Source organism: Rhinatrema bivittatum, chromosome 3 (genome assembly GCF_901001135.1).
Source record: "Rhinatrema bivittatum chromosome 3, aRhiBiv1.1, whole genome shotgun sequence".
Classification (NCBI taxonomy): domain Eukaryota; kingdom Metazoa; phylum Chordata; class Amphibia; order Gymnophiona; family Rhinatrematidae; genus Rhinatrema; species Rhinatrema bivittatum.
In genome coordinates, this window is record NC_042617.1 from 581,726,214 (window position 1) to 581,739,943 (window position 13,730).

Below are 13,730 nucleotides of genomic sequence, written 5' to 3' on the forward strand. Positions count from 1 at the left end.
AGAAAGTCGGATGATGTAGGCCAGGACAGGTGCGGCCATTCTCAAGTCTGTGGTAGATCACCTTTCAGATGTTTATAGATGACTAGGGTTTTTTTAATAGTTCCTATTAAAGTTCAATCATTTCTAAGGCTTTGATTTCTGAAAGAATCGAGATGAACGCATTGGCCTGCTCTGGCAAGAGTTTGCAGGACCCAGAGAGCAGTCAAGCCCGTTTAACAAGAGTGGAAGGCTTCTCAAAGGGAGAATCAGAACCTGTCTTTCCAGAGGACAGTGGCAGGGTAGAATCTTTGTATCTGTTGTATCCCTGTTCTGAGAATCTCAGAACCATATTTTCAAAATTATTTACATAATGTTGTAACTTGGGCAATAGCAGCTTGGAAACAGCCAGAAGGAATAAGGAGGCAGACTCTGGCTGTTTTCTTTTGTGCAATTTATTTACAGTAAAAAAAAAAAAAAAGTGCAAAGCAAAACAAAGAAATGATGCAGCTCACCTTAAAGTTAAGGTATCACAAGGACATCACACATAACAGGTTTTAGTGTAGGCTGGCTTTTTGCCTGCTCTCCTGGGCCCTATCCTCTTATGCTAGGCAGAAGGGATCCTCCCCCCTGGGTTGGGACTTAAGGACTGAGCCAGATAGCTGTGGCCTGAGGGAGTTTCCTATAGACTCCCTCATATATGCTTAAAAGTGAGTTTTGCACATGTAAATGCACTTTACCCTTGTAAGAGGGCTTTTGAAAATTGCAACAATTTATGCCATTGAATTGTCAATAGGTTTCACCTGTGCTATGACCGCATGTTACATTTATATGCATAACTCCTGTCAGTATGGGTGTGCAGGCCTGGAAAATCTACACTTTGGACATAAGAGTCCTGAGAGCTATGATGGCTTTCCTCCTGCCTGGTCTGGGTACATCTTTGGTACGTCCCTCTTGTCTTGATAATCTGGATTAGATGATAAGGAAGGTGAAATTTAAATTTACCTGCTAAACCAGTCCAGAACCCATCCAGGGAAGCCACAATGATCAATGGCTCTCAAGCTGACAGATTCAGAAAACTAGCAGCAAGTATGTTGTTGCCCAGTTCTGAAGGGAGGGCCTAATCATGACCTTGGATTATTTTATTCCTGGGTTAATGACCATGGAGTGAAATTTCTTGGCTGCATCAGGTTTTGGTTGTAGTGGTGATTTGGAAACCAAAACAAACAATAGCCTTCGGTTACCTTAGCTTTGGCAATAGGATACTGAAAAGCTGAAGGGAACACCAGACCCCTATAGCAGGAATGAAGTCACCCCTGAGCTTTTTTTACTCTGTCTCCATAACCCACTTATCTGGACTGGTCTGGCAGGACTAAAGAATAGGAAATTAACAGATAGGTTTAAATGTTACTGTCTGTCTTGGCTTGAATGATTATCCAAATATTTCCCACCACCAGCACTACCACCACTCCATTATTTGGATGGGGTTTGAACCGGTTCGCTCATTCCTAAGTTAAGCTTTCATTGTGGATTACACTTTTTTGAATTTTCTGTGTATTGTAAACAGACATGAACACTTTTTTTTTTAAATGTCTCTTTTCCCCTTCCTAGAATGTTTCTGTGCTAGAAAATCATCACTGGAGGTCCACGGTTGGCATGCTTCGGGAATCCAGGCTCCTAGCGCATCTGCCAAAGGAAATGACGTGAGTGATTCTGGTGGAAAGGACACACTCCAGCAATGGCCCATTTTGGTGCTTTTATCAAGACCCAGATAGCGACAACGGTCAATCATATACATAAGACATCAACCAAATGCACATGTTGACCTAACGGAGATAAGTAGCCGATAGATAAACAGAAAAAAAAGAAAACATCCAATGTATCCCCAGTACCATTCATTTTATTTTTCAGGTGGATAATTTTGTACTGATTCGCTCAACATTTTACTTTGTACAAACTTAAAAAGTTATGTGAACTGTAAAAGTGCTTTCTATAGTATGTTTCACTGGCCTACCCTAATATGACCGGCTGAAGCAAAGCTGAACAATTTTTATTGGTTTTACCTTTTCACGTTTAACTGCTGATTTACTGTTTATTAAGAAATGACCGATCCAACGAGGACGTATTTCATTTTTTTCCTTCCAATTAATGCACTCCTGATCCTTTAAAATATTCGTATTGGAATGTCTGCAGTTAGTGTACCATCGCCAAAGGGCAACATTGGTTTTAAAATCCACAGGAGAACAACAAACATGCAAAAAAGCCCTCTTAGACTGAACAGGCTCATGTGATTTGAGCCAGGGCCCTGGCTCTTCACGGTTACTGTTACCCGTACGTATTGGTCTGCTGCTAACCTGCAACAGAAGTGCAGGATTCAAAGTGCACCAGTTTAGCTTTAATTCACGATTGTGCTTAGCAGGAAAGTGTGTCAAAATTGCAACTGAATGCAAATCAACTCATTACTTAATAAATAAAATGCAAATAAAGTAACACGGCTTGCATCAAAATTCGCAAGCCGCGTTATTTTAAGGAAAGATAGCCACACCTTAAAAGATGTAGCTATCTTTTCCCGGGAGCAAGGGTAACATTAATGCACTTCCCAGTGCTCCTGAGATTTTCTTAAAGAACTAACCCCCCTCTTTCCCGGGTTTGTTAAAATCAGTGAGACCCTGTTGGGACTCCCCTGCGCCCCCCTTACCCGCTGCTCCTTGAGGCAGTAAATGTATTTGGGAATCAATGAGGCCGACAAGCGCCATTTTGAAAATGACTGCCGGACCAGGACAGTCAGGGAGCACTTGCAGTCCTCCTGGACTACCAAGGGCCTTAAGGGTAACCTGCTGGAGGAGGGGTCGGGTGGGGTGAATGTTTGGGGAGGTGGAGGAGTAAATTTCTAACCTCAAAGGGGGCAGGATTTAGGGCAAGGTGGAACCTCGTAGCAACCCTGCCGTAGAACTTTTACGGTTTTCGGACTTATTTTTAATAATTTCGTTACCTGAAGAGGTAGTGGGGGTGGGGTGGGACAGAGGGGTCTCAATAGACCGCCCCACCAATTTTGAAGCACCCAGAGGGGTATTCTCGGCCACACTGACCCTTTAAAAAAAATGACAGCCCTGAGCTGCGAGGCCAATATCACGTGCTCCTCGCTGAGGGCGGCTGAGCTGCGAGGCCATTATCACGTGCTCCTCGCTGAGGGCGGCTGAGCTGCGAGGCCATTATCACGTGCTCCTCGCTGAGGGTGGCTGAGCTGCAGTGTTTTCCCTGGTGGGATTTACTAAGCTGCGGTATCAAGGAAATAGACCTGTGATAACAGCTTTGAATCTAGATGCTCAAATTTTGGGCATCTGGATCATGCTCATTTTCAGTCACAGACCTAGATGCCGAGGTTCAAGCTGAAAAATGAGTTTAATTTTTAGTTGCTCAAAATTCTGAGTGGCTGGATCAGGCATTCAGCTGTGGGCTGAAAGCCCGCCCATTCACAGATCATCCTCTTTAACTTCTTTCCTTTGTATGACTTAGGAAACTTCATTGCATCACTTCATCATCTGCTGAGCGTGGCCACTGCAATAAAATCTGTTCTATGAATTATTCAAATCGCATTTTGTGTTCGTGTACTTCCATGTTATCCATGCATAAAAGTAATGCTTTTTCTATGCCCCAAAAGCTAGTCAAGAAATGTTTTAAACTAGTCTAATCAAAAGGTATCACCTTAGTTTATTTATTGACCTTTGCCTTCCACCTATGTTATCTATAAAGTTCTCCTGCATGTTTTGCTTAGTTTGAGAGGGGAAATAATTCCACCCTTTTTTGCACAGTTTTAAATGAGGACATTGCCCACGTTGGTCTTCTGTATTCCACATGTTGTAGTTTTGTCATACAGACAGCTGTGCACATCTGGAAATAATATGCATGGATCCTCAAACCCTGCCACAGGGTTATATTGAGTCACATGTGCTAAGCATTTGTCCATCATCATTAAAACAGCTGTTATTATTATCTGTTATCATTATTATTAGCTGTTATCATTAAAACAGCTGTTATTATTATCCTAAGCACTTCGTTCCTTAGTCTTTTCTTTCCAGCAGTCTTTGCTTCCAAGTTTTACCTCCCTTGTTGAATGTAACTTTGTTCTTCCTGTTACCTACGGTTTCGTTACAGTTCCCCCTTTTTGATGTAAACCGACCTGATATGGTCCCTACCATGAAGGTCGGTATAGAAAAGTGTTAAATAAATAAAAATAAAAATCATGAAATGGGAAAACCCTTTAGTGCACCCGGCCTATTGTGTCACTCAGGCCATGGAATTAATTCTGAGAAGCACATCTGCAGGACCTCCTAAGTGGCACACAGAAGGAATACGTTTCAAGGAGGGGATTAAGCAGTTAGTATCAAAATAATCTTGTATCAAGACTCTCTGCCTTGCATTAAGATTTAAGGGTTTGTTTTTTTTTCTCATGACTATAGACAGGATATTGAACAACAGTTGGGTTCCCTGATCCTGGCAACAGACATCAATCGACAGAATGAATTTCTCAGCCGCTTGAAGGCTCTCCTCCACAACCAGGACTTAAGCTTGGAGGATGCAGAGCACAGGCATTTTATGCTTCAGGTAACAGAACAGATAAGAATTCTTAGTTTATCAGAAATCTTACCTAAAATATCCTCAGAATAGTGATTTACTATCCGACTACAGCAGAATGCTTATCTGGCTGCAGTATTAGAGTCTGTATTGTAGAAAGCTGCAGAGCTGATTTATAAGATATATGTATGTGTGAGTGAAAAAAATAGTAAGATTTTTTAAGTGCATATATTTGTATATATTTTATTAGAATTTTGATAGCTTCCCTTAAGATATATAAGTATGAATGTATACCTTTTTTTTTTTTGCTCATTTTTTATACCTCCAAATCAATAATAGTTTGACATGCTTCACTCAGGTGAATTTTCAAAGGCTTACTCTCGTAAAAGAGGCCATTTATGCATGAATGTGATCTGATCGCGCATAATGCGTATTTTGGAAAGGGGTCATATGCGCGTTCACAAGCAAAAGTACACGTACAGGAAAGGTCTGTGTTAGGGGGGGTGTTGGTGTCGGGGCACATAGACGTGAACGTCATACAGCTCACATGTATTCATACAAGTGCAAGCTTTCCTTTTGATGTGGTGTTTGGCAGGTTGGCTTCTCCGAGAGAGTGCACGCAGGAGCAAGCTAGAGGATGCGAGGGAGTGTACCAGGGGCAGACTTGTTCCTAACGGGGCCAAAGTGGGACACACCTGGGATATACAAGGGGGCACCAGGAGACAAAGGGTCATACAGGGGGGTCACCAGGACACACAGGTTTATACAGGGGGCTTGGGAGTGATGATACCTGGGACACACACAATTCAAAAAGGGGGGGGTGGTAATGAGTGTATCTGAAATAGACTGGGCATACTGGATGGTAACTGGGACATACTGGTTTGTACTGGGACATACAGGGGCTATACATGGGGGATGGGAGTGTGTGGTACTGGGACCTACTAGGAGGTGGAGTAAGTGGTGTTGATTACCTTTTCAAAATGACTCTATGGAGGAGGAGGAGGAGGTACTCCAATCACAGAGTCTATAGGACTAGGGCACAGTTTTGTATCTCTCAGAGGAGCAAGTCATGCATAGGTTCAGCTTCAACATACTGTACCTATGCCAGCAATTAGAGTGGGACCTGCACTCTACCACCCGAAGGGTCCATGCCTTGCTAGGACATGTGAAGATCACTACCACCCTGGCATTTTTTCCCACCGGCACCTTCCAGACACTTCTAGGGGTCACAGCTGGAATAGGCCAGTCTGCCACTTTCATATTTATTGAGCAGTTTCTGGCTGCATTTCTCCAGAAAACACACCACTATATATTCTTCCTTTGGAGCAGACATTAGCAAGAACAAAGCAAGACTGATATCTATCAAATAACATGCTACCCTTCTGTCTTGCGAATTATTGATTGCAATTATGTCCCAATAAGGGCACCAGGGGGAGAAGAGGCCACCTACCGTAACATCAATATGCAGGTGGTCTGCAATGCCAAGGGCTTCATCCTGGACATCATGCCCAGGTTCCCGGGATCTACTCACAATGCTTACATCGTCTCCCAATCAGGAATTCATGACCACTTCCAGGAAAGCCACATCACTGGGGCCTGGCTTTTGGTAGGCATGCACTTAGCACTACCGTAACCCACCAACTAACCTCTCTGAATTGTCTTCCTTATATCTAGGTGGACTGACAGCTTTGGCCCAGGAACACTGTTCTAAATCTGCCCTGTAAATTACCCCACTGCCCAACCCAAGGGCATATCTCCCCTCCCCTACAAGTGATAGAGTATGTCCACTCAAAACCTGGCTCCTAAATCCCACGGTCTAACCTATAGACTGCTGTAAATGTTTGCTACAACGAGGCCTGCCGGCAGACCAGGGCAGTCATCAAGAGAGCCTTCGGCCTACTCAAAGCGTGTTTACACTGCCTGGACAGATCTGGGGGTTGCCTTATGTACATCCCCTCTAAGGTCTCTGAGATCTTTCTAGCCCACTGCATGCTTCATAATGTGGCCATAGCCAGAGGCCTGCCTCATCCAGAGGGACTAGAAGACATCTAGATGAAGAGGAGGAGGAGGAAGAAGAGCTGAGTCAGGATAAATTGCAGGAGATTTATTTATTTATTAAATTTATATTCCTCTTATTCCATGGTTCATAGCAGATTCCATAAAAATATTCATAATAAGTAAAACCATATATATATATATAAATGTACATTGCCAGAATCAATGGCAGACTATAGAGAAAAATGAACACTCTAATACAAAGATTTTAGAAGGTGAATGTGCATTTATTAGCATGGTATGCTCTATATCAGTGATTCTATATCAGTGATTCTCAACCTTTTTTCTGTCGGGACACACCTGACAGATGGTTCTCACATGCATGACACACTGACCCATGATCGTCACGGGGCTGGATGTAAAAGTACACTATATGGGCTGTTTCTCGACCGATTCTAATGCTTGAACAGTATTCAATGATCCGGGTGTGGATCGAGCGAGTAGTTTTACCAACATACAATTTTAGGCAAGGGCTTGGAGAAGAGACGGCTGAGGGGGGATATGATAGAGGTGTTTAAAATCATGAGAGGTCTAGAACGGGTAGATGTGAATCGGTTATTTACTCTTTCGGATAATAGAAAGACTAGGGGGCACTCCATGAAGTTAGCATGGGGCACATTTAAAACTAATCGGAGAAAGTTCTTTTTTACTCAACGCACAATTAAACTCTGGAATTTGTTGCCAGAGGATGTGGTTAGTGCAGTTAGTATAGCTGTGTTTAAAAAAGGATTGGATAAGTTCTTGGAGGAGAAGTCCATTACCTGCTATTAATTAAGTTGACTTAGAAAATAGCTATTATTAGCAACAGTAACATGGAATAGACTTAGTTTTTGGGTACTTGCCAGGTTCTAATGGCCTGGATTGGCCACTGTTGGAAACAGGATGCTGGGCTTGATAGACCCTTGGTCTGACCAAACATGGCATGTTCTTATGTTCTTAATGAGCTGTTATAAAGTGTGTAACCCCACCCTAAGGCACATAAAATGATGAAAGGCATTTCTGTATTGGAGAAGGGTCTGTCTCCCAAATTTATTTAGTGGGTTCCAATTTATGAGTCATTCAGATGTAAAGACCCTCTCAGATATCTACTAGAACCAGAGTTCTATTAGAAGGAATATTCATTACCATTGTGAGAAGATGGAGAAATAATTATTGTGAGTATATAAATGCTTGCCACCATCTTGGGGTGTGGAATTTTTAGTTGCCCCTTCCAGGGACAGTATGTCCAATGCTGTTCTCTGGTTTTGTTACCTTATAAACAGGAAGGCTTCTGGTGTTATTGAGACCTAAGCTCAGAAAGGAGACAGAGAGAGTTTTCATCTTTTTGAAGTGACTGTGTCTGGAACAGTGCAGACCATGTCTGGAAACCTGTTATTGATTTATGTTTTCTGAAATAGGAGTTTTTCCACCTCTTTATCTCTTATTACAGTTTCCCCTTTTTGAAACATTTATTTTTTGGCGTACGTGAGTCCTCAGCAGGAGATTCAATGTAATGTAAACCAGTGAACATGGGTGAACTATAGGGAGTTTTGAAGAAAGTGGGTTTTCATCCATTCTTGGATGAAGGAATGAGGAGGCAAGGAGGAGTCTGTTTTGACTTAGTAGTATGTTCATTTTCATCTCAAAGAGATTCAAGAAGAAGAGTGTGTGTAACGGTGCTTATCAAGTACTGTGAGTAGAAAGAAGGAAGACTAATTTCAGGAGAGATAGGAGTGATTGGGAGTTTTTGGTATGAATGTTGACTAAATTGACAATAAGATCTATCTCCTGTCAGTTGGAAGGGAATTTACAAACTGCCATGATGGAAGATATTAAATGCATTCATTGGAATTTGAAATGATTTATTAATATCAAAGGTCACAAATCTACTAAAAGAACTAAATTTGTAACATTAAATCCTGAAACAATTAAAGCTGTACAGAATTTTCAGCAATTTCACCATTTATCAATAAATATTATATTGGGAACCATCCAATGCTTTCAGCATGATTGTTGATGCTGTGTTTGTTAGTGCTGTTTACATGAACTATAATTTGAGATTTGACTTAAAGCAATGCACAGGCTCTAGAAGATAATTCTTCTCCTGTTCTCTCACACCCCTCTCCCTGCTCTCGCACCCTCCCCGCCCTCACACCTCTCTCCCTGCTCTCTCACCCTCCCCTCCCCTCTCTCACACCCCTCTCCCTGCTCTCTCACACCCTCCCCTCTCTCACACCCCTCTCCCTGCTCTCTCACCCTCCCCTCTCTCACACCCCTCTCCCTCTCTCACCCTCTCCTCTCACAGCCCCTCCCTTCCCCACACCCCCTCCTTTCTACACCCCCCCTCCTCTTTCTCACCCCCTCTCCCTCTCCTCTCACAGCCCCCTTTCTCACCCCCTCTCCCTCTCCTCTCACACCCCTCCTCTTTTTCACCCCCCTCTCCCTCTCCTCTCACACACACACACATTCACGGAGCACACTCGTTCGCGGCACACAAGGGCCTTCATCTTCGCCACAAGCGGAACACACTCCATTTGCGGCACACGGGGGCCTTCATCTTCATGTGCACCATTCACGGCATGCCAGGGTCTCCTCTGCCATTTTCTGCGTAGAAAATGGCAATTCAGCGTAGGGGAAATTCTGCGCTCCGCAGAAGCGCAGAATTCCCCCAGGACTAGCTACAGCTTGGTTATGTACACAGCCACGAGAGAGAAACTTGAATAGCGACTTTGCATTTGCCAGGTGACTTTCTCCCACCGAGTGGAAGCAGGATCTGCTCAGTATGTGGGAGGGAGGACCCGCGATGCAGACCGGGACCATCTGGGCACACTGGGAAAGCCTTGCCCATATGTCGTGGGAACAGGGTCAGACAGGATCACACAGGGGAACGCCATGAGAGTACTAGGGATAGACTGGGGCAATCGGGTTGCTATATGCAACTGCATTCAACTGAGGATTAAAGGAACATATTGGAACAAACAAGAACATAAAGGGCTATGATTTCTCCAGAAATCATGCTAATTTCTCCAGAAAACAACAATAACTCCAGCACCCCTCCAAACATCCCACTCTCCCCTCAAGTCAGAGACTTAGGAGCTATAATTGATAACAAGATGAATATGAAAGCATTTGTCAACCGCACTACAAAGGACTGTTTCCACAAACTCCAAGTGCTGAAAAGGATAAAACCACTTTTCCATTTTCATGACTTTAGAACAATACTACAAGCAATAATCTTCGCAAAGTTAGATTACTGCAACGCTATCCTACTAGGACTCCCATCCTCATACACTAAACCTCTACAGATGGCCAAAATGCGGCAGCAAGAATACTCATGAATACCAGAAGAAGAGACCACATCTCACCCATCTTAAATGATCTCCACTGGCTCCCTATTCACTTCAGAATCATCTACAAATCCGTTACCATCATATATAATCCATCCACCACCTTACTTCACTTGACTTTCAACACCCGCTCAGCCTACACAACTCCCTTAGACCGACCAGAGAAGCCTACAGAGGATCCCTCAAGATACCCAATACGAAATTCACGCGGCACATAACCTCAAGAGAACGGGCTTTCTCGACAGCCGGACCATCACTCTGGAACTCCATCCCCACGAACCTTCACCAGGAGCCTTGCCTGCCAACTTTCCGAAAAAGATTGAAAACTTGGCTATTTAAACAAGCCTTCCCAGACCACACCTGAATCACAACCTTTCTACTCAAATAATGTAGCCACACAGTTTGTAAATAATTATTAATTTATGATTTTAACCTTCTACTGTTTTTTCTCTTGTCCCAGTTCCAGTACCCCTGTTTCATTGTAACTGCAACTCCTCTGCACTAAATTCAGTTTTGTATTTTTTACACACCTTGTTCGAATGTAAACCGACATGATGTGATTTTATCATGAAAGCTTTTCCCAGTGGCTCTCCAGCAAAAGCCCTCTCCTACAAGCCCTGTAACTGCCGCAGGTTCTAGTCCTGCTTTGGAAAAGTTGGGAAGGAGACTGCTGTTGCTCCTTGTGACCTTGGGCAAGTCACTTTACCCTCCATTGCCTCAGGTACAAAAACTTAGATTGTAAGCCCTCTGGGGATAGAGAAATACCTACAGTACCTGAATGTAAACCGGTGTGATATCTCAATTGAGATTGAATGTCGGTATATAAAAAATAAATAAATAAATAAATGAATGAATGCCGGTATATAAAAAACCTAAATAAATAAATATGAGGGGGGGGGGAAAAGGTTTGAAGGGGGAGTATCTGCAACATATTGAGGGGTATGAGACAGTGGGTGAGACTTTCAATCAGTATGATTTTAATCACTGTACGGTTACTCAGGGCTATAAGGCTGAGGAGAGAGAGAGAGGAAAGGAGTGGAAGGAGGTACCCAGCACACAGGGTCTATAGGACAAGGACTCAGTTTTTAGATCTGTCAGAAGAGCAAGTCATGCTCAGTTTCAGGTTTAATAAGGAAACTATACTGTATGTATGCCAGCAGTTAGAGCAGGACTTTCAGCCTATCAGCCAGAGGGGCCATACCTTACCAGCACATGTCAAGCTCATCACTACCTTAGCCTTTTTGCAACCAGCATCTTCCAAACTCCTCTCAGGGTCACAGCCGGCATCAGTCAATCTGCCATCTCCATGTGCATCGATCAGGTCCTGGCCACCTTGCTAAGGAGAACTTGCCAGTATATATCCTTCCTTCAGAAAAGACAGCAGGAAGAAAAAGTCATGATCAATTTCTATCAAGTGGCAAGATTTCCCTCGGTTCTGGGAGCTATTGATTGCACACACATCCCTATAAGGGCACCAGGGAGAAATGAAGCCATCTACCATAACTGCAAGGGATTCCACTCCCTCAATATGCAGGTGATCAGTGACACTAAGGGCCTCATACTGGATGTCATGCCCAAGTTTCCTGGATCAACTTATGATGCCAACATCCTCTCGCAGTCAGGAATTCATGACCGCTTCCAGGAAGGCCGTATCACCAGAGGTTGGCTTCTAGGTTGGAATGCATCTGTCACTAACACCACATCCCAACTAACCTCTTCAATGTGTCTTCCTCATCCCTAGGTGGCCTGCCTGCCCAGGAGGACAGCACTGATCTAGCCTAATCATCTAATGTGCTGTCCAGCTTGAAAACCTATCGTAATGTTATCCTCTGGCTTCTCTCTTACAGATGACAGAGGCTAGTCACTCAAAACCTGGTTCATGATCCCTGTGGCCACCCCACATTGCTGCAGAGGTGCAATACCATAGGGTCCAATGGCTGAATAGAGCAGTCATCAAGAGAACCTTTGGCCTACTCAAAACATGCTTCCACTGTCTGGACATATCTGGGGGATGCCTCCTCTACAACCCACCTAAAGTTTGTGAGATCTTTCTATCCTGCTGTAATCTACATAATTTGGAAAAAAAAGAAACACCTGCCTCCTCCAGAGGGCCTGGACAACAAACAGATGAAGAGGAGGAGGAGGAACAAGAGTACAGTCAGGAGGAATTACAAGTGATATATTGCCACAGTGACAGGCAGGCTATACAGGAAAGGAACACAATGATTATTTTTGATGGTGAAGGTGCATTTATTTACATAATATGTGATTTGTCAAGTGGTATACACAAAGAAAATTTATTTTTTTTATTTATTTAGATTTATATTCCACTTTTTGCACTTTTTCAGTGCTTCAAAGTAGATTACATTCAGGTAGCTTCTTGGGCCTCTTTTTTTTCTGGAGTTGGGGGAGTTGCAGACGCGTTAGACTTCCCAATGTGTGAGCTCCTTCTCAGTGGAATCCTCATGCTGCTGACCCTGCCCTCAGAGGGTGTAGGACTTGAGAGCTCTAACATGACATGGTGGCTGCAGGAATGTCTTTGCGGAGATGAAGCAACAGGCTGTGGTGGTGGAGGTGGCATGACCAGATATGGCTGGACGATGGCCAGGTTAGGTGGAGCCTGATGATGGCCGGGTGATTGTGCAGGACTAGCTTCAGGCTGTGGAGGTGGCACCCATCCACCTGATGCTGGATAGGATGCGGGGAGCTTCATGTGGGGCCCCTTCTAGTAGTATGGAGCTGGCGGCTGCTGATGCCAAGGTGGCATCTGTTCCAGCATCTCTCTCCAGACAGCTGTCTGGGCATCAGGGCCTGGCAAAAGCCCCATATTTCATGCTGCACTCCTTGCATTTTCACCTCAGGGCCTCACCTTCCTCTCAGACAGCAAACTGGAGGCCATGGATCTCAGGTCAGAGTGCTCCCACCTCTTCCAGTGCTCTGCCTGGCTGGCCTGTGTGTGTGTGCTCCTCTTCTGTAGGTACTTGCTCCTCTGCTGAGGTACTGCTCTCTAGCTGTCCTCCAGCCATCTTATCTGGTAGGGAAAGTAGATCAACTGCCTGCTCTTCCTCCTCTTGCTCCTCCTCCTCTTCCATGCCAGATTGCTGCTACAGTTCTTCCCCAGTGGGTCCTGCAGCCTTTGTCTCCTCCTCTGAGCTGTCCAGTAGCTGATGTATGCTCTAGCATGCCCTTCTTTGGCCACTGGGTCAAAGCTGGTCAGCATGCTGCTCTCCTGTAACAGTTGTACATGTTTCAGGTTTACATAATTGATGTACATATTTCACTGGATGTTCCTAATTTCCAAACAGTATAGCTCCCCAATGCCTCTTTGAGCACCTCTTGTTACTCCAGCAAAAGTCTCAAAAGTGTACCTCTTCTAAAAATATAATCCCTGAAACCATATGCCGCTGCTCAGCCTGGCTAGCTCAGAGGGCACTAACTTACAGTGTACACTCTTGAAAGGGTTGCTTACTGGCTCTAAATGTGACAGTTCTCACATTTAAGCCACAGGGTGGAACTGGTAATGTCGCAATGAACTGTCCATTTAGTTGGGTCAGGAGTTGAGAGGAAAGTGGGTAGCAGTAAGTAATGTATGCATACAGATATGGAGGCAACAATATAAACACTATGTGCCTGTCTAGAGCATGTATTCCAAATTACCTATAAAGAAAGCCCCCTGCATATAGCATAGGTGCTACTATAGTATCATGGTAGATATAGCAAACAGCTCCAGCTATCTTATATTTCCGTGCCCTACACACCAAACCTGGTGCTGTAGAGGCCATGGGGTGAATCTTGGTC

General features: G+C 44.0%; 1 protein-coding gene across 3 annotated transcripts in view; it reads left to right on the forward strand.

Annotated features, from left to right (window-relative positions):
- The window catches only part of PDE7B (phosphodiesterase 7B), a 627,908-nt gene that overhangs the window by 557,308 nt on the left and 56,870 nt on the right, over positions 1–13,730 (forward strand). For all 3 annotated transcript variants that reach the window (XM_029596617.1, XM_029596616.1, XM_029596615.1), the window contains 2 exons: positions 1,588–1,679; positions 4,437–4,581. In XM_029596617.1, the coding sequence (XP_029452477.1) occupies positions 1,588–1,679; positions 4,437–4,581 (237 nt within the window). The remainder of the gene's footprint in view (positions 1–1,587; positions 1,680–4,436; positions 4,582–13,730) is intronic.